The 21,430-nt window shown below is 34.6% G+C and overlaps 1 protein-coding gene across 3 annotated transcripts in view; it reads right to left on the bottom strand.

Moving 5' to 3' along the window:
• LOC150098064 (ras-related protein Rab-14) overlaps positions 1-17,681 on the bottom strand; it is a 149,643-nt gene extending 131,962 nt beyond the window's left edge. The window contains exons 1-2 of one of the 3 annotated variants that reach the window (XM_090406123.1): positions 17,456-17,681; positions 3,914-4,035 (exon numbers count right to left, since the gene is read on the bottom strand). In XM_090406123.1, coding sequence (XP_090262249.1) covers positions 3,914-4,019 — 106 coding nt within the window. In that variant the 5' untranslated portion in view covers positions 4,020-4,035; positions 17,456-17,681. Of the gene's footprint in view, positions 1-3,913; positions 4,036-17,011; positions 17,266-17,455 lie in introns of those variants that run through there. The other 2 variants (XM_090406124.1, XM_090406125.1) reach the window with 2 other exon arrangements.
• Positions 17,682-21,430: the final 3,749 nt, after the last annotated feature.

Here is a 21,430-nt window from a genome sequence, read left to right as displayed (position 1 = left end):
CTAAGCAGAGAGATGTGATTACGTGTGGTGATTTGTATTAATGAGGGTAAGGGCAAGTAAGATGAGATCCAATTCACAAGAAAATACAATACTACATTTTGATTGGTAGAAGTAGAATAATTCTTTGAGGCTTTAGAGAAAGCAACTGACACAATGAAAAATGAGAAGTTGATCCTTGTTGGGGATCTAAATTGTAGAGTAGGAAATGATTGTCAGACATACAAAAATACTTTGGGAAAATTGGAGAAAAGAGCAAACTAATAATAATAGCAAACACCTGTTGGATTTCTACTCAGGACACGGACTGGTTATTACTAACACCTTGTTCCAACATAAAAATGTACAAAAATTCACATGGAGAGAAGAGGCAAGGAATAAGAAGTCTCAGTGGCTGTGTTATTTTTGATGGTGATGTTTTCTCTCTGGTGTAGGACACCAGAGTATACTAAGGATCTGAAATTGGAAGTGATCACCATTTAGTCTTGAGCAGAATAAAATTGAATTTTATATTGAAAAGAGGAACATGTGAGAAAGCTTTAAAGCGAATTAAAGTTGAGCAGCTCTCAGATGTGAACTATACACTAAAATACACAAACATTATTCAAGAAAAAATGAAAGATTGAGAACATGAACCAAATGTTGGAGATTCAGTGGAAAATCCTGAAGAAAACATTGATTGATTCAGCTAGAGAGGCATGTGGTGAGGTTGTCTGCAAGGATAGAAAAATTAGAACTCCATGGTGGACACAGGAAGTTAAACAGGCAGTGAAGGAAAAGAAGAAAGCATATCAAAAGTTCTTGCAAGTAAGTTAGCATGTGCTCTTAGAGAATACAGAGAAAAATATAAGAAAGCTAAACACTGTGTAAAGCTAGCTAAACAAAATCGAAGACTTTGGTAAGAACACAGAAAATAAATATCACGAAGGTGGCAAGATATTCTGGAGGATGTTGAAAAAGCTCAGAAATGGCGGAAAGAGTGCTGTAAAAGGAATTAGAGATGATAAAGGTGACATGAAAACTGGAGAAAAAGATATCCTTGTTGTAGAGTAATTACTTCAAAAAATTGCTAAATGAAACAAGCAGTGATGACAGCATAGTTATAAAAAACACTCAACAGATATACAATCAGGAATTGATATTGCCATTGATGCCAGATGGCATCAATGGCAATATCACATTAAAAATGAAGATATTAGGAAAGAATTTGACATTATTAGCAAAACAAGTGTTCTCTGCCAGGTTGACAGGAAAAAGACCAAGAGAAAGACCAAACTATATGTAAATTGATACAGTAAAAAGTGCCTTAGAAGACAGAAATATAAGATCTGATACTGTTGAAGTCTTGACAAGTAACAAATTGATTTGGAAGAAAATTGTAGAGAGAAAGTTAGCGGTGATGAAAACAAGCAGTGATGACAGCACAGTCATAAAAGTGGTATTAAACCTGATATCAGAATTGGAAATGTTAATCTCAGCTCTTTACTTTATGCAGATGATGTTATACTTCTAAATAAATCCAGTACAAGTCTGCAAGATTCCCCGACTAAATTGAATAATTGACAATTATTCAATTTAGTAATTATGTAATTGATATGGTATGAAGATCAGCAATAACAAGCAAAAGACAATGAAAATAGACAAAAGCATTGAATATATCAACTGCACTATGAATGGAGAACCTATGGAACAAGTAAAACATTTCAGCTACTTAGGCATGATTTTTAGTGAAGATGGTAAATGAAATATAGAAATAGACAACAGAATCAACAAAGCTTGTATAGTAGGAAGTCAATTGAAAAATTTATATGGAATAAGAGAGAAATTAGTCAAAACACTAAATTAGCTGTATACAAGACAATATTCAAACCAATTTTATCTTATGGATCTGAAAGCTGGGTTAGAAATAAAGCACTTGACCAAAGACTATAGACCGCAGATATGAGAGTCCTGAGAAAGATTATAGGCATGAACAGATGGCATCAATGGCAATATCACATTAAAAATGAAGATATTAGGAAAGAATTTGACATTATTAGCAAAACAAGTGTTCTCTGCCAGGTTGGCAGGAAAAAGACCCAGAGGAAGACCAAGCTATATGTAAATTGATACAGTAAAAAGTGCCTTAGAAGACAGAAATATAAGATCTGATACTATTGAGTCTTGACAAGTAACAAATTGATTTGGAAGAAAATTGTAGAGAGAAAGTTAGTGGTGATGTAAATTTTTCATGTAGTACTATATGTTATATATAAATTTTTTTTATATTTTCTATATAAATTTATTAAAAAATTACACAAACATTTCACTTATTTTTTATAGCCTTGTAGAATAAATTCATGCTTAATAAACTGTGTGTTATATTCTTAATTTACTATTATTGTTACAAAAATATGAATTAAAAATATCTGTAAATAATTTTTTAGTTCATTTTCAGATCCTTTTAATTTTCAATTTTTCTTGCTGGCAAAGAATAAGTACTGGCACCTAATTTTTGAAAAAAAAAAAAAAGCACTAACTATAAATAATAGTATATATCATTTATGGTAGTTTTTATGCCATAAATGTTGATTAAGTAGATGTGAAAGAGGTTTTTTTTGTGTGTGTGTGTGTGTGTGGATTCTTGAATGCTTTGCATGTTGTGCTTGGGCTGTCTTTTTCATTGGGATTAGCTTTTAAGGGAGATTTGTTTTTAGTTGTATTGTCAATGCTTGTATGTTTTATTTTTCGCATTTAAAGTTAGATGGAAAGATAGACATATAGCCTTGATAGTGACTTCCACACACACACACACAGCAACTGTGACTACCACTCCAGGTAAGGCCCAGCACTAACTTGACTCGTTATTGACAAGTTAAGGCAAGGGTACTAACTAACTTAACAGTATTTGGGAAATATGATATTCATGATAAATACATTATTAAACCACATTATGAATAGTTTAAGTTGTGGCCATATTCATTCAAGTATATTCTTATAACATAAATATTCAATTTTTGCTAACTTATTAAACGTTTTGATTTTTTGTCAATGTCAGACTTCTTGTCAATGCACCAAAAAAGTATAACCAACTCTTATTTCATTAATTCTTGTATTAAATGCAAAACTTGGCAAATGCAGATTTTTTCTAGTCCAACTTTTTAAAAATTAAAACATTAAGAGATCATTGTTATCAGCAATTATCTCTCAAAAGCCTGCAAGAGCATGCGAGAAACGTCACATATGGCAGAACCAGAGCTAGCTCACTATCTAATCACGTTCTTAATTCTGCTAACCCTAATGATGAAGATTCTATCACTCATCCAGTGATGTGAAAAAAATCAGAAACATTTTTAGATGTTATGATGAGCTTGAGAGAAGAATTACTGAATTTGTCCTCAATTTAGCACATCTTAATATTAACCTCAGCTATAACCTCTTTGATTGTCATTTCTAGACTATCCAATTTTGCCATACATGAGATCATGCCCACACAAATGTGCCCAGCAATACTATGGCATCCTGAATACCTTCAAATGTCAGCAATCCATTTTCAACTTAATTTATAGTTGTCATTCTCCTGTAATGTATATTTTTTTATATTTCTCTTTTCATGTTATACACCCATAAATTCTATAACAACTAAACTGGTTGTTGTTTAAATAATAAACAATTTTTCTATTTTATTATCCCTCAGCTTCTAGTCATGAATTTCTTCAATTATTTTATATAGTCAAATAAAGGCATTGCATTAAATATATCAAACATACTGAAGTAAGGCTGCTTTAGATGAAAATGTGAAGTGAATCAGATTATACTATCATGGAATTCTGTATCAGTGATTTGATGATTAATACATCAATTCAATAAACTACATACATTCCTAACAAAGTATTTTAACAAAATAAAAGTAAGCTGTTAAAGTTAAACAACATACATTTCTTTTCTGTGAACTGATGAAGGAGACAGGATTTACCTACACCCATATCACCAATGATGATATATTTGAAGATATAAGAATAATTATATGGACCTGTTGCCATCTGGATAAGGAGCTACCTATTAAAGCAATTTAAAACAGAAGTAGCATTAATGTAAGAGTCAATAAATCAGAAATAAAAGTAAAACAATTATATTCTAGCAATCTTAAAGAACATAAAAAAGTGAATTTTCTATCTCAAGAAATGCTGTATCCAAATATCTAAAATAAAAATAAAAAAGAAAAGAAAAAACACCAGAAAACAAAAACAATGCATTCCATGTTAATCTCAAAGAAGCACTATTTACATGCACACAGCTTGATGTTAATTTGTCCAATTTAACATTTTAGAAAAACTAAATGCAGGATTCACAGTTTATTACAATGAAATAAATAGTCCTTTGGTTGTTATAATTTAATATGTTGTCAATCTTTTCTAAACTCAAATTTTTTCTACATTGGTAAAGAAATTCCCAAGCAAAATAGCCTTCATATACTAAAAATATTTCCATTTTAAATAAAACGAGTAAGGAAATAACTGTAGGTAATTATAAAAAAAGGTGCATTTATCAATTGCATAATTACATTCATTATTACAAATAAACTAACTCATTTTTGGCATGTGCACTGTATACAATTTTGTCTACAGTATATATGCCTAATTTTTCCAAATGAAATGACCCTACACATTTTCATGATCCTAATTATTAAATTTCATCAAGTCAGAGAGGAATTATCATTTCAGATTGTTTTGCCAACAAAAATGGTTTTATTATAGTGATTAAATGGGGACTTCATCCACCACTCATGAACTTATGATTAATTTAACAATGGAAATTACTATACTTTAATATACCTATCAGACAAAATGGGGGTAGAAAAAAGAAAGTTCTTACACTTTTTTATATATGATTTCAGCTTGTATTCCATTATATACAATACAGGCTGAAATTGTGCACCACAATATCTGATTGTCAAATTTTTGCCATTACAATTGATTCCAATTGCAACCAAAATTGAATTAACAGATATCACAAATACAGAATTATTAAATTCCTCTCAATGGTGTGGAATCCTAAATCCAAAATTGTTCAATTCCAAATGGAGTAATTACAATATATAATTAACATATTTTGTCCCTTTGCACCCCTACATATAGTCTGAAACAAACTAGAATTGTTCACTGTTGGAAAAAAAAAAAAAATTAAAAAAAGGGTAAGCCTTCTTGAATAGTTTAGTATAAATCCAGTTTAAATTACCTTGAATAAATTCAGAATAAACCAAAAAAGTGGATTATCTCAACAAGCTTTACAGAAAGACCACTTTATAAAATGGAAGAAAGCCAAATTGCTTTCACAAATCCTGGTTTAAATCAGAAAGACTGTTCCTGGAAGTGACAAGTTCTACAGAATCCAATTAATTGTAACACAATGATGGTATGATTTTACATAGAATTTGGCACACCATCCAAACTACCCATCATCATTAACAACATGAATCACAAAGAGCACCACTGTCGCCCTCCATGCACAACTATCCTTGTTATCCAGGTAATTTCAGTTTGTGTCTTCACTGAGTATGTAGTGTTAAAGTGTCTCTGCTAATGCTATTGAAATAACGAAACATTGGCTTATAAATAATTAATTTTAACTAGTAGATTATGTTTATGTCAATTTATGTCTATGTAGTTTACTATTTCAGAAATGTCGACATGAAGAAAAAAAAATTAAAATGAAAAGCACAAAGCCACTGACAAGTTTTATTAAAGATCTGATATTACAATTTTGAGTCTAATCCATCCTGTTCAAAGTAACAGTTTTATGTGAGCTGTCGAACAAAACAACCCTAATTAACAGGCCTAAGAATTCTGGGAAGCATGCCTAGAAAAACGAATCCTATAACAGAACCTTAAAACATCAATTATTTACTAAAAATGAGTGGGGAGGGAGGGAGTTAGCTTAGATCTCTCTCTCGCTCTCTTTTTAACAGTGCTTGTGTGTAAAGCTATGCAGTGGTTCCAAAACACTACACTACCAGAAGACAAACCATAAATTTAATTCAATTATCGACCACAGGAACTTTTACTAGGCCTTTTTTCATCTGTTTCCCAAGTTAGTACAAACCTTGGTGCAGAGAAGTAGAATTATTAACCTCTCTACCAGCCATGATGGATGAAATAGTGAGACCAAATCTCACTTCTTATCCATGTTATTCAATAGGTGTTACAGAATCATATCCAGATTTTGCTGGAGATCTATAGACATCATGGCCAGTTGGGGGTGTTAATGAGACAATTCAGTAAAAAAAATTAGCCATAGAAGTCGCATTATGTCAGACAACATACAAATTAAGTTTTAGGAATGCACCACCCGGCATAGTTATAGGCCATCGCTCACCCTGGTGCCTTGGAAATCATTGGCGGCCATGAACTCAATTACTGCTGACAGCTGTCTCAGCTACTGTTAGAAGCAGACAGACTGGCTATCTATTGATACCCAAAATATGTACGAAGATCCATCAACTCACTTTGGGGAATAAAAGGCAAGAAATGTTTTTTTTTTTTTTTTTAAACTCATCTTTTAAGTCATGGAGATGAGTAATGAAAACTTTGATAACATCTATATTTTCATTTGTCCTATCATTAATAACATTTTAACTATTTGTTCTTTATAAGAAAGTAAAACCTACAAAATTACTACATCTACCAAATGTAGTAATTTTAATTTTTCTGTATGTTAGGATGTTAGTAGCATATGGGTGATATTTAAGGGATATCTAAAGGAAGCTATATTAAATTGTATATATACCTCTAAGGAGGATTAATCAGGTAAGAGTTAGATGGATGAGTAATATCATTTGAGAATGAGCTTGAAAAAAAGAAAATGCTGTGGAGAGTATATAAGGAGAAAGGTGACCAGTATGGTAAGGAAGATAAAATCAGATTATGAGCCAAGTGGGCCAAAGGAAATCTCAAAGAGAGTTCTTTCATTACTTGGCAAGTAGGAGGAAGAATGACTATGGAAGAATAACCTTAATGAGTGCTGATGACAGAAGCAGATGAAATAGTTGAGTTACTGAGTGACCACTCTGCAAGAGTATATCATCCAACTGAGGTTAATACTGCGATATATGTGACAGACTTATGTGGGAATAATGTGTATGAAATGGAGATTCTTAGGATATTGCAGAATCTCAATGTAAATACAGCTGTGAAATTAGATGGGATATCAGCAAGTGTTTTACATAAACATGTAAGGTAACTGGCAATGCCTCTGACTAGGCTCTTTAATTAAAGTCTCAGCTCTGGTAGAGTTCCAAGGAAGTGGAAAGAGGGTAATAATTCCCTTACATAAGGGAGGTTCTGAGACTGCAATAGCAAATTATATACCAATCAGTATTTCAGGAGTGGTGGTAAAAGTACTGGAAAAATTAGTCAAAAAGAGAATTCAAGAATGGGTGGAAAGAATATGGATACTCTATGAGGGGCAACATGGTTTTGTCAAGGGACAGTCATGGTTTAGTAATTTACTAACTTTTTCTAATTGTGACAGCTGAGTTGGATAAAGGAAATGGCTAGACAATGACTACTGGATTTTGCAAAAGGCATCTGACCAAATACCATAGGGAACTCTATTACACAAATTTTGAGCAAATGGGGACAGATATGACATTGGTTATGTGGACTGCTAGACAGATATCAAAAAGTGGTATATGGAGGGGCAGATTCAAGGCAAAAACAGGTGACTAGTGGTGTGCCACAAGTTTTAGGGCTGGGACCACTAGAGTTTAATTTGTATACAAATGATATAGGAAATAACCTGAAAGGAAATATTCATTTGTTTGCTGATGTAAAATTAGATAGAGTAATAGTTAATCAAGGTGATGTGGAGGGCTTGCAGAACAATTTAAATAAGCTGTTGATATGGGCAGAAGATAATGGGTATCAGTTTGATGTGGAGAAATATAAAGTTATGCATTTTGGGATAAATAGATTACAAGCTGTGTACCACATTGATGAAACTGTACTCCAGGAAACAGATGTAGTTAAGGATTTAGGGGTGGTGGCAGACAGAGTTGAAGTTTAGAGGACATACTATTAAGGTAGCTCATAAGATTATTTGGTTATTGAAGAACCCATTAACAAATGAAGTTAAGGAAGTTGTTATTCCTCTTTATAAGTTCTCGTTAAGTTCACATCTGGATTACTGTGCTCAGGTCTGGTCTCCTGGGTTTCTTGGGGATAAGAAAGTTGTGGAAGGATTCAGAGGCAAGCAACCAAGATGGTGAGTGTTCTGTGGAATATTCCCTATGAGGGCAGATTGAGGGTGTGTGGACTGCAGAATTTGGTTGATAGTCTCTGCATAGATAATGGTTGGTGAGTGGAATGCATTGCCTGAAAGTGTAGTGAATGCAGAAACTATGATTGGGTTTAAGACACAGTTCAATGAACTTTTTGCAGGAAGTGTGGACCTCCCATGATGAGTCTTGAATACATGGAGGTCTTATGTTAATAATCTTGAGTGGCTCAAGATTCAGTTTCACATTACAAAAATTCAGTTTCATACTAAGTCAGAAGCAGCCTAGAACAAATGTAAAAAATTAAACTTTGGTCACATGTAGAAAATTTGCTCCCTGATCAAATGGTAAGAGTATCTTTCTGGTCTCTCACTAAGGCTACCGAGTACAACTTATGCTATGCACGTCCAACTCTCTCACGTCCATGGTAACAAAGACAAGACTGAATACTTGGTATCAGTCTTCTCTAACTCTTGTGTAGACAGCTAAGAAAAATCACTTTCCACTATACCATCAACAGCCCACTGTATACCTGCATTGATCTTTTGTCAGAAAAAACCAGAAAAATCACCATTAGTTGTGATACCAATAATTCTTCTGTCTAGATGGTATTTTCCCCTTAGACACACACACACACCAAAAAACCTGTACTAAAATTTGCAAAGCCATCCTATGTCTTAAAGTAAAAGTTTTGTTCCTTACATTACAATCATGAATGAAAGTTGAACTACTTTTTTTTGCAACTACTTCAGGCATCCAAAAAACAAGGTCATCGTTCTACATTTACTATCTAAAGACAATCACAAACATCCATGATGACAAAGTGGGATTCAAGTTTAGTCTGGCTGATGCAAAGCAGAGCCAAAAAAAAGAATGAAAGACCATTTCAACAGAACGTGGATTAAAAAAATAACTATTATTCCATGTAACTTAATTTTTTTTTTCATAAATATCAGTACCACAGTTGAGGGAATACAGAACATATAGCACATTGGTGATGTGGGGAACAAATAATATTATCCCACTCAAATACTGAAATATTTACTAGACATAATGCACTGACTAGTTTGGTACACTTAACTAGTTGCATATTATTTCATAAACTATTAAAAAAATTCTGTATTTTATAACTAATTAATTACCCTATGTTTCACTAAATATAGTACACAATGGCTGCGTGCTGATTTCAGTGGTAAAATAAAACTTGACTTGGTTTGTTTGCCAGCATTTGTACAGTATTGTGTTTGTAAAAGGAGACGGCTTTCACTATACAGAATCATTTTCATTCTATTAGTAAACTATCAATATATATTGAATATGCAAATAGAAAGCAGTGAACAAATTCTTGTGTCCTGCCTGAAGGTCAAGTACAACATGAGTCGATTTGTCTTTTTCCCTTGCAAACATGGTAAAGAAATCATTTTACTAGATTTTATCCAACTTTCGCATATGCTGTATTCATCTAAGTAATAATATAATATATATATATATATATATATATATATATATATATATATTACTACTTAGATGAATACAGCATTTGCAAAAGTTGGATAAAACCTAGTAAAATGATTTCTTTACCACTTAGATGAATACAGCATTTGCGAAAATTGGATAAAACCTAGTAAAATGATTTCTTTACCATGTACTAAAGTACGAGCCATTAGGAAAAAGAAAACCAGGACATCCTCTTAAGCAATGACTTCTAAGGCCGGAACAGGCCATGCTAGGCCTAAATCCTTGATACGCATGATGATGATGATGATGATGATATATATATATATATATATACACACACACACGAGGGACATCCAGAAAGCAAGTTCCATTTTTAAATATTTTCACTGCAGCACTGCGATCGCAATGGTGTGCATGTGTGCTGAGTTTGTTGATTCGTTAGCAAGTCGTTGGTGCCGTTTTCAGATTCTTGCAGTGTGTACACTTCTTGGTGTGTGTTTCTAATGTAAGAAAATCGAATCGCCTGCCGCATGTAAAATTAGGTCAGTTATCCATTTCTTGAATGCGAGAAACGTTAAAGCAGCTGAAATTCATCGGCAAATTATTGAGGTTTATGGAGAACATGAGGATGGCGATGCTTTCCTGAGCAGACTTGTCACCAGAGATGAGACTTGGGTGTTGCACACAACCCCTGAATCCAAACAACAGTTCATAGAGGGGGGGGGGCACACCTCATTACCAGTCAAGAAAAAATTGAAGACAATGGTTTCCACTCAGAAAATCATGTGCATGTTTTGGGTCAGACAAGGAATTTTGCTGGTAGACTTCTTGGTTCAAGGCTGCACAATCAACGCAAATATGTATTACCAAACCCTTAAGAAACTGCGTCATGCGATCCAGAATAAACAACATGGCATGCTTACCAGGGATGTTGTTTTGATTCATGATAATGCCAGTACCACACACGGCTGGCATAACACAACAACTTCTCACCACCTTCGGCTGGGAACAATTCCATCATCCCCTATATAGTCCTGACCTCGAGCCAAGCAACTTTCACCTGTTCAAGCATCTGAAATCTTTCCTTGGTGGCCAGCAGTTTCAAGACTATGACGAGGTCAAAGAAGCAGTCAATATATGGTTTGCATCACAGGTGGCAACCTTCTATGACGAAGGTATACAACTCTTGGTGTCCCATTATGATAAGTGCCTGAACAATGGTGGAAATTATGTAGAAAAGTAGTGAAAGATGTCTACTTTAATTTCCAATAAAGTTTTTTTTTGTAAGTATATTTTTGTTTCTCTGACAGCCCATTGGACCTTACTTTCTGAACATCCCTCGTATATACATATATGTCTTGAACTATATAGTAAACAATGAAAAGGATTGCTAGCTTCTTTTCCCCTTCCCACAGTTAAGAAATTAAAAACAAGTGAGAAAATGAGTGAAGAGTTAACCACAGAGGCTGTGTCAAAGACTTTTTGTTTATGATGGTATCAGCATCCAACAAGGCATGACTGACATTAATGAATGGCCAAGTTACTGAACTATTGATCAAAAAATTACTTCTATGTGTGAAGTATAACTGACTGACTAAATTCTCAAAATAAGATATGAGATACAATTTTGCTACTCTCCAAGCTAGTTCCTAGGCATTGCCTTAGTTGCTTAGCAGGTTATGATAGTCCTGCTTGAAGGTACATTATGTAAACAAATGGAAAGAACTTTTGGAGTGGAAAAGAAGATGGACAAAGATTTCGAAAGAATGAGCAAACAATAAGGATGCTTATTTTGGCAAAAGGAGACAGCAGCAGTTATCATTAAGAAAGAAAATATTATCATACTATGAAATAACAATATTGGTAAGCACTTTGGTTTTCTTTTCATATCTTTTAAATCTTAAATTTTTCCTGCTAGTGAAGAATGAGTACCTATTGTTTTACAAAAAAAAAAGCATTGCACATAACTACACACAAGGCCAAGATTTGAGTAGAAATATCAAAATTGTCCATTTCAAAAAAAGATGACTTCAAAGAAAACAAAAATTAATTATTGACAAAATTTAATAGAAAATTTTCATTTCATTCAATGATATGGTGCAAATTTTGTATAAGCCCACAGTCATTTCTGACCAAATTAGAAAGGTAAAGCATTTTTTTTTTTTTTTATCAGTTATGAAGTTCTAAATAACTAATGCCTTTAGATTATGTGATTTCCATCATCTCTAAGATGTGCTGTTTGCAAGTATTATTTTATCTGTATTATCATCATCAAAACTCCATGGAGCCCAATGACACATCATGGGTGATCCCACTGTCACTCATACAGCTCATTAATACCATGCCTTAAACACATTCACTGTCTCTACAGTTACTATACTCTCAGGAAATGCATCTGAATCAATTACCATTCTCCATGCATAAAACCTACCCCTCATCACTCATACAGCTCATTAATACCATGCCTTAAACACATTCACTGTCTCTACAGTTACTATACTCTCAGGAAATGCATCTGAATCAATTACCATTCTCCATGCATAAAACCTACCCCTCATCTGCCTCCAGTGCTCACACCCACTTATGCAACTTCCAGTATGGCCTCTTGTCCTTTACCTTCTCCCATTCTATGATAATCTTCATCTCCATTAATCCAGTAATAATGGGATTTGAACCCACAGCCTTTTGGCTGGAGAGCAGATACACTAACCTCTCGGCCTGGTTGGCCGAGAGGTTAGTGTATCTGCTCTCCAGCCAAAAGGCTGCGGGTTCAAATCCCACCGTGGGCATGTATGTTTGTGATCGTCTTTGAAAATACTAGTGGTGGTGGGCAGTAGATGGCACTGATGTGGATAATGGTGATAGTTGCAGTTCGTTGTAGTCGGTGGACTGAGTGGTGGAGAGAGAGTTGTAGAGTAGGTGCCCTCGCTTGATGAGTTTTTGTGCTCCCTGGAGGTGTCAAGTAGTGATGATAATAATAATCCCTTAACCAACTTATGTCCCAATCACATCTCGCCTTCTCTTCCTATTTGCCCAACTCTGCAAACTACACTCCCTCAACCTATCCTCATATTCAAGATTCCAGAGATCAGAAACTATCTTAATCAATTCTCTCTCTTTTTCTCTCTCCCTCCATCTCTTTGAAAACATTTGAAAATAATCCACATGTGGCCTGATCAAAGCTTTATATAGCAGACCCATAACATCCTTACTTCAATACCTTAGTGCCATTGCCATTATCTTCTTTGCTGTCCTCACAATTTTAGCATAATATGTCCCTGAAATTTCAGTTCCTTATCCACTATTACTTCCAACTTCATCTCCTTTAAGATATTCCCACCAATTCTATACTCTGCAATCCCATCTTTGCTAATCTTACACTTTGCAATGTTGAAATGGTAACTTCCACTTATTGCCTACTCACCAAATCTATTCAAGTCCTCTTGCAAAATCATACATCTGTGCTACTCATCATAGCTCTTCCAAACTTGGCAACTTCTACAAACAACTAAATATCACTATTCAAACCTTTTCCAATGTTATTAAATATAAATTAAACAATAGTGGCCTCAAAACATGCTCTTGAGCCGGATCTGGGATACCATACCCTATCACAACTTGCTGATTAACTTTATACTTCAATTTATCTCAAAAGCTGGGGAAGAAATTATTTTCTGAGTATGAAATTGAGATGAGTCACATAACTTACAGTAATAAAGTTACTGGATTGCTTCAAGATGGGAGCATTGATACCATTTAGTCAGAAAGATCTGGATTCAAATCCTTTTTAGAACATGAATTATGAAAAAAATTTTGCCATTTACAAGTACATTAGCTGATCTCATACAGAGGAGGCAGAGTTTTTTCCCTTCAGGCAACTTGGGTCATCTGCAAAGCAAACTGGCCAGAAAAATATATGTGCATGCAAATTATAGACATAATATAGCCAAATTATAGGCTTTAATTGTTATGGGCTTAATTTGGGAAAGAGGACAAAACTGTTCCACTTCATGAAGAAGATCAAACCAAGGCTTTGAATCATAGGCCATTCTGCATGTGGAGTTGTGATTAAAAGTGTCAGAGAGGTTAGTGAGGACCAAGATTCAGAATGGAGCTGACAACAGCCACATTCTCTTTGCAATGGGTTTACAAAGAGAATGTGTCCTCCCTTGGCAAACTTGCAGACAGCATAGGTTTTCCAAAGGAAGATTGTGTTTTTTAGCAATCTACTTATTTATTATAACAAGGCAATAATGCATTGAACAAGGGAGATGCATATGTAGTGGCAAATTTTTCAAAGGTTTTTAATAGACTGCCACACAATAAGCTAGTAATTAAACTGGAACAGATGGGTCAGGTAGTAAATTAGCATGTTGGATTGGAGAGGAGATATCGTTCCCCATTCACAACACTTACTGATTACCTATCAGGCAACCAATCTCCAATCAAACACCCTGATCTACTGTCCAACTCCATCTGTTCTAATTTAATTACCAGCTTGTTGTGTGGCATCTTTCATAGGCTTTTCAAAATCAAATTGAAGTACATGACTCATCTCAATTTCATACTCAGAAAAAATAAAATAATTTCTCTCACAGCTTCTGAGATAAACTGGAGCATAAAGTTTACACTGACAAAGCTGCTTCTGTACACAAAGTTAAAAGATATGGATCATAGGAAAACCTGCATAAAGAAAAAGCAAGGCTAAAATCCTACATAACCACTATACCACTTGTAATATTTTCTAATTATTATAATAATACCATGACAAAATGAAATTAATTGATGCATTTATGAAGTATGCTGATATTTTACTGGATTCAAACATGCAACACAAACACTTGCCAGAAACAAAGACCTGGTAGCCACATATAATGAAACAATTCAAACTGTAGCAAAAAAAAAGTAAGGACACGACTGCAGGCAATCATAAAAAGATGCATTTGATAACAGCATTCTTGTATTGTGAATGCCATTCATTATCACAACTAAATATAGAACCATTTTCGGTATAGATACACAATGTACACACTTTTGGCCCAAATGAAATAAATTTTATTAGTGACGACTTTTCCAGGTATGATCTGCTGAGTAGATAACAAATCTTTGCACCAACCTTTTGGTTAGTGAGACAGCATATGAATGTTTAAATCTCACCATAGGCAAAAATGTTTATGAATTTTTAAATCTCAATAACTAAAATAACTATTCGTTAGGATTCTGGTAGGTCTTTCTCATCTCATATTCTATTCATAAAATATACAAGTTTTGATTAGAGAGTTTCATCAGCATATTTGAAAAGTTCCATGCATTCTATCAGATTATTTTTGGATTATGATATTATTCTTCATATGACTAAAAATTTTGAAAATACTGTAGTTCATGTAGTTTTATCATATTGATTCTTTCGTTCTCTTTCTTGTTTCTTCAATTAAGTTATAACTTATTAGATTGAATTTTGTTAACTCTCTCTAAATTAGATATAAAATTAATTCAGCTTTCTCTGTGTTTTTCCTCACTTCACTTTTAGGTATGCTTTCTTTCTGTTGAATTCAATCTTATCTTCAATTGATCTGGTTGATAAATAGTTCTTGGATGTATTTCTTTTAAAATCCTAGAAATATCATCTTCCCCTCCCCCAAGCTAAGACCTCTTTTAAAATGCAGTCTATTTCTTTATGTCCAGGCTTTCTAATACTGCCTATTTTGATAGTTCACAAATGTTTAGCATTCTTCTTCAATTGATTCACTGATTTGTATATTTTTCTATTGATTTTTTAATATTGTTGGGGGGGGGGATTATGCTGGGATCTTAAGAGGCTGACTTTTGAAGAAATCCTCTTCTGTGATTTCTGCTTTTATTATATTCAACCATCATGGAGAAAATCAAATTTGCAAGACCAATAGGAAGTTGGCAATTTCCAGTTCAAAATTTCTAAACATATTGTACATTCAGACCTTCTAATTCTTCAAATTGGCCAAAATTTGTTCTTTGGAACAAATTTTGGGTAATTGAGAATTATTGAGTAATAGTGGTACTGCTGTACACATCCAATGACTGTCAAGATATGTATGACATAACTCATTTTTGTATTATGTAGTCTAGGCATACAATTTTGCCAATACAAATAGTCTGACTGAAACCAAGACTGAAGCCTTTAACAGAGATCCTAAAAAAAAAAAAAAACTCTGGTGAAAGAATAGGAGACATATGCTGTGGTTTGTTTATGTGGCTTTTCATTTTCATGGCACTGACTGTAGAGAAAAAAATGGTGCAAAAAATTTTCATACACAACCTTCACTTCCTCTCTAAAGAGGCATACAAAGTTTGGTGTACAAGAGGCAGCTAATGGCTGGATATCCATCAGAGGCATCTGATAGATTATCACATTACAAGCTGGTGTACAAGCAGAGAATGTATACCATACATTTTCTTAGCTTGTCCAATAATTGTACATAAACTACATAATTGTAGTTTATTTCTTAGCTTGTACAATAATTGTACATATACTACACCTGAAAATCAAGCCTAGATGAAATTCTTCTAGCCTGCAAAATTATTCTGTTAACTACAACAAGCATTCAACTCGGATCTTTTCAACTAAGTGAAAGAGTATTCTGACTATAGGACAATGAACTGATAAACTACTTCATTAAAATTAGATGGATGCATAAGGTTACACAAGTCACCTGTCAAAAATCCAAAAGTTTTAGATCTATATATATTATGGAGTAGTGTGCCCTCCCATGATGAATCCAAGAATTCCTTGGAAATGTCAAATAATAATAATATATCTATAGTTCTTAAAGGAAATATAAAAACGTGCCATAATTCTAATCATTCCCAGCCCTTTCCTGTAGATTACTGTAAGCAATTCTGTTCAGATTCTTCAATCTGGATTGGGAATGATTAAAATTATAGGACAGACATTACATTTGTCTGTTAAATGCATGTGTTCTCTGGGTGGTTTGCACATTTTACATTGTTTTATCTGAGTTCTGTGAGGGGAAACCCTACTACACCCATAAATGACATAATCATGAATTTAAAAGGAATTCTTGAAAAGCGATTTTATGAACAGTTGTCCCAGGAAGGATTATAAGTCTGAATTTATAAGATTTATCGGTTTAATGCGGCGCGGCATAGTTTGCTTCTACAGTTTAACACACTAAAACGATCATTACCAATGAATAGGCACTAATGTGTTTATTCCTTCATCTATATTTAATGGATTGTATACCTTTGCCCAACCAATATGTACCAATGAATACATAGTCATAAATATCATTTGGAAACACCTACCTACCTCGGTGCACAGATACCGATTAGAGGAAAGCTAGCGATAAAATGGTAAATAAATGCATATACTAGAAACTTCACCATAAATAGTTTTCTTAAAAATCACTAAAACACAGACTTAACGACATATACGTAATGGTTGTTGTATTTTAAGCTGATTACTATATGCTTCTCGTCTATTCTCAAAAATGTAAACTCAGAAACACTAAGCCAACAGACAGCAACCTGACGATACTGAACAGGTGACAGTAGGTGGAGATCGAGTCATAAGATGGCTGCCAAGACTTTGCCCTAATGTTATGCGAGTTCGTAACACTCATAAATATCATATTTAAAGATATTTCTCAAAATTGGAATATAAGTATACATCTACATACAGTATCTATCTGTTCATGAATCGCAAAAACAAACAAACAAATAAATAAATATGGATAAAAACAAACTTACCCTTGACTTATCAATCACAGATGTTGCAACCTTTCAACTTAATCACTTTCACAATTCTTCGCTTTTTAAATTAGTGATACTTAGTCTTGTAATTTTGTCAAGTTATTGGAAAGACATGAGACTATTCTTATCTGCATAAAAATTTTTAATATAAGAAAAGCTGAGTTTTTTAAACATATTTCTCTCAAAAGCAACTAAGCATAACACGCATAAAGAAAGGTGGGATTTAAAAAAACATGTTATGACTCCCTCTTTTGCTGACCATTCATCCAATTATGAATTCAATTATAATAATATTTATTTAGATTATATAAAAAAAAATAGATTATATGAACCTAGTAACGCAAAACAGCAATCCGGATAGGCAAAATATTTCAGCATCAAAAGAATGTGAAACTGTATCAAGGTCAGTGTTCATTAATATTACATGACACCTCAATGGAGTCACAAGGCTCATTGGGGAGGACGCTCTGTACTACACAATCCATCATCTTCACTACATAATACACCGTATGCACAGCAAAATCCTCTACAGAATATACTACCCTGCCAAACTGTATTCATAGCTCATATAAACATTCCTCAACTCTTTATGAGAATCAAATCCAGTGCTTTTCCAATGGAAGCAAACACAGAGGTGTGTCAAATGGTTTGCACTGAATCATCATCATTGGACCCCATGACTTAAATGACAAACGATCTTTTCACGTTGATGACTGATATACTCGCATTTAAAAAGAATAATTTCTGTGGATAATCTAGCTGCTTTAGAAATCGAGGTGTGTTTATAAATATTACATGACACCTCATCAATGGAGTCACAACACTCATTGCGGAGGCCGGACTGTATTACACAATCCACACTACAGAATTCACCGCCTGTACTACAAAATTCTCTACAGAATTTCTGTTAATTGCATATCATTTGGCCAATTTGCCTGCTTTGCGAGGAAAAAATAAAATAATATATATATATATATATATATATATATATATCGATTTGAAATCCCGTAATAATTACTCGATCTGCACTTATCATTTAATATGCCAGTGCATGTCATTTACATTCTCCCGTACACCGAGGACAGGCGCTACCAACGGTGCAAGACGTGCATTTGCATGGGGTGGCAAGTTTTTTTGGGGCGGCAAACTTGGTATAAAATATACGAAAAATAAGGGAGAAGGGACGGCAAAATATGCTACTGCACGGGGCGGCCCTGCACACACCCACTGGATTATGGCAGCAATCAATTTCATATTTCGTTCTGTTAGCCCTTCTACACCCTCTGTCCAAAACGAAACCGAACTTTTAATAGAAAATAACACACAGGCCAATTATAATTATTAAAATCATTTATATCACTTATATGTATTCTGATATTTGTGCCATAAGCGACGAATTCTCGCTATCAATCTCTTCAAAACTTCAAGATAAAACTCACCTGACCGTTTGGCCAAGCAGAATGAATTCTTTGTGGATAATGCCCTTGGAACCATAGAAACAAATCAGCATTGCCTTTACTTTTGACTCCTCCAAGCGACTTTTTTTCGGATGCCCATCTTCTGGTGGTCTTCACTCAGCACTCTGGAGCTTTGTTTTTCTGACTCATACTCATTCAAGGACGTTTGAGTCCTTACGAGCGGTTTTAATGAGTTCAATTCGTTATATTTTTCGGTCGTCGGTCAACTTATGTGGAACAAATCGCGAATTCAATTTATGAAGGCCCAACCTCTCGGTCAAAATATTGTACACAGTCGATTTTGAAATCCCCAATTCATCTTCAATTCTATTCCACGGATGATTTCGGGTTTTCTTTGAAGAATCAAGAACTTTTTGGATGTTAACGTCGCTCAGTCCAAAGTTTTAACGGCCCGGCTTTTCGTCGTCCTCAAGCGTCTCACGACCACTTTGAAATCGCTTAAACCACTCGTAAACTGGAGTACAGGATAAGCATTCATCACCATATGCTTTTTGAAGCATCTGATACGTTTCAGTAAAACATTTACCAAGTTTAACACAAAAGTCAATCGCAGCTCTCTATTTGAAACACATTTTCTGACCGTTCGTCAACACACACTGTCACTTTTGGTACTATAACTCGGCTTCTAATGAAACAAATGTCATAAATAGTTGACACAACACTAATGAAGGTTTTTCGCTTTTGACAACAAAAAGATACAACAAGTAGAGCCACTAGTTTCTTCTATTTTCGAAAAGTTCAGTTTCTTTTTGGACATAGGGTGTAGAAGGGTCAACAAGACAAAATATGAAATTGATTATATCTGGTATATCTCACCAGGTAGTCTCATATGAACTTCTCTCTTCATTTCTTCCCCCCTGACGTACTTCTATTCTTTTCGACTTCAATTCTTTCACTATTATTAGCAAAACCCCTTTCCCCATTTTGTTCTTTCTGTTCTCTTTGAAGATATTATATCCTATGAGGTGTATTCCTATAGATATATTATCTTCGTTCAATCAAGTCTCACTGATGCTTATAATTGGCCAAGTTTGGCTAACCAATGCACAAAACTACTCACCTTTATTTTGATTACTTCTGGCATTAGTGTATATAAACTGCAGCACCTCTTAATTCGACAACCCTCTTTACACTTTGTGTTGCTTAGTCCAATAAAATTAAGAACCTGGGTTGCTGCATTTAGCGTCATGTGACCATTCTCCCATTTACTAATCGCTAGGTTGCCTGGACCACTGCTAACTTGCATCCCACCTCTAAACATTCTACTCTCCCTTACTCTGTACTTCCAAACTCTCGCTGAACACACTTTCTTTTGATCGCAAATCCATTCAAATGAAGCTATCCGCCTTGAATAAATCCTTCCTTCCATCAAAGTTACTCCACACACTACAAAGTCCACAGCATTCCTGATGCGCAATCCTCCATTGACTCATTCGCGATCATTGCTTTCTTTCTCATTTAGGCTTTACGGCACTGTAGCAACAGACTCACAACTTTTACTTCGTCGCCCTTCTCCTTCATTGCACCAGCAACTGTTTAATGTCTTTTTGATTACCACTTTTGTCACCTTCTTAGTCATTTCTACCATCCAAAGTGAACATGTCTTTTACCTTCACGCCCTGCATCCTTACATCATCACAATCCTCCTTAATATGTACCTTATTATTATTATTATTATTATTATTATTATTATTATTATTATTATTACATGACACCTCCAGGGAGTCCAAAGACTCATCTAGGGAGGGTACACAAGCTACAACTCTGTCGCCACAACTCAATCCACCAACTACAACGAACTAAAACTACACCAACGCCATCTACCGCCCGCCACCACTAGTATTTTCATAGACAATCACAAACATCAATGCCCATGGCGGGATTCGAATTCGAATATATATAGCTGGCCTGATTGCCAAGTGGTTAGCATATCCGCTCTCCAGCCAAGGGCTGTGGGTTCGAATCCCGCGTAGGCATGGATGTTTGTGATTGTCTTCTACCTTCATACATTCATTCGACCAAGTATAGATCCACTCTCCTAATATGGACTGGGTCACCATGGGAGAAGTAGATCCAAACCTCATTCAATGGGAGAGGCCTTCACCCTACAGTAGTTCGAAAAATAGGTTGTATAAAAAAAAAATCAGCTAACGCCTTTTTATTCCCGTATACGGGGAGTAGGCGAGGCCATTTAGCCCTATCTAACTTTTGGAGACTGAGTGGGCAGTTCAATCTCCACTGGTACCAATCAGAGATAGATGGCCCAAAGCTATCACTAATTAAGCGGTACACAGTGAAGAGAGACGGTTCAAATGTGCCACCAACTCGTGGTCCCTAACCCTGACACAATATATTTAATGTCTGAAATAATGTGGGTTCTACGGTCGATTTTCTTGAGTTTATCGAAAAATATCGATTCTTTATGAGAATTAAATCCAATACTTTTCCAATGTAAGCCTACATGGAGGCGTGTGAAATGGTTTGAACTGAATCA

The sequence above is a fragment of the Typopeltis vanoorti genome, chromosome 16 (genome assembly GCF_054136105.1).
Source record: "Typopeltis vanoorti isolate ZY-2024b chromosome 16, IOZ_Tvanoo_1.0, whole genome shotgun sequence".
Classification (NCBI taxonomy): domain Eukaryota; kingdom Metazoa; phylum Arthropoda; class Arachnida; order Uropygi; family Thelyphonidae; genus Typopeltis; species Typopeltis vanoorti.
Note: the sequence above shows the minus strand (reverse complement) of the source record. Positions and strands in the feature narration are given on the sequence as shown.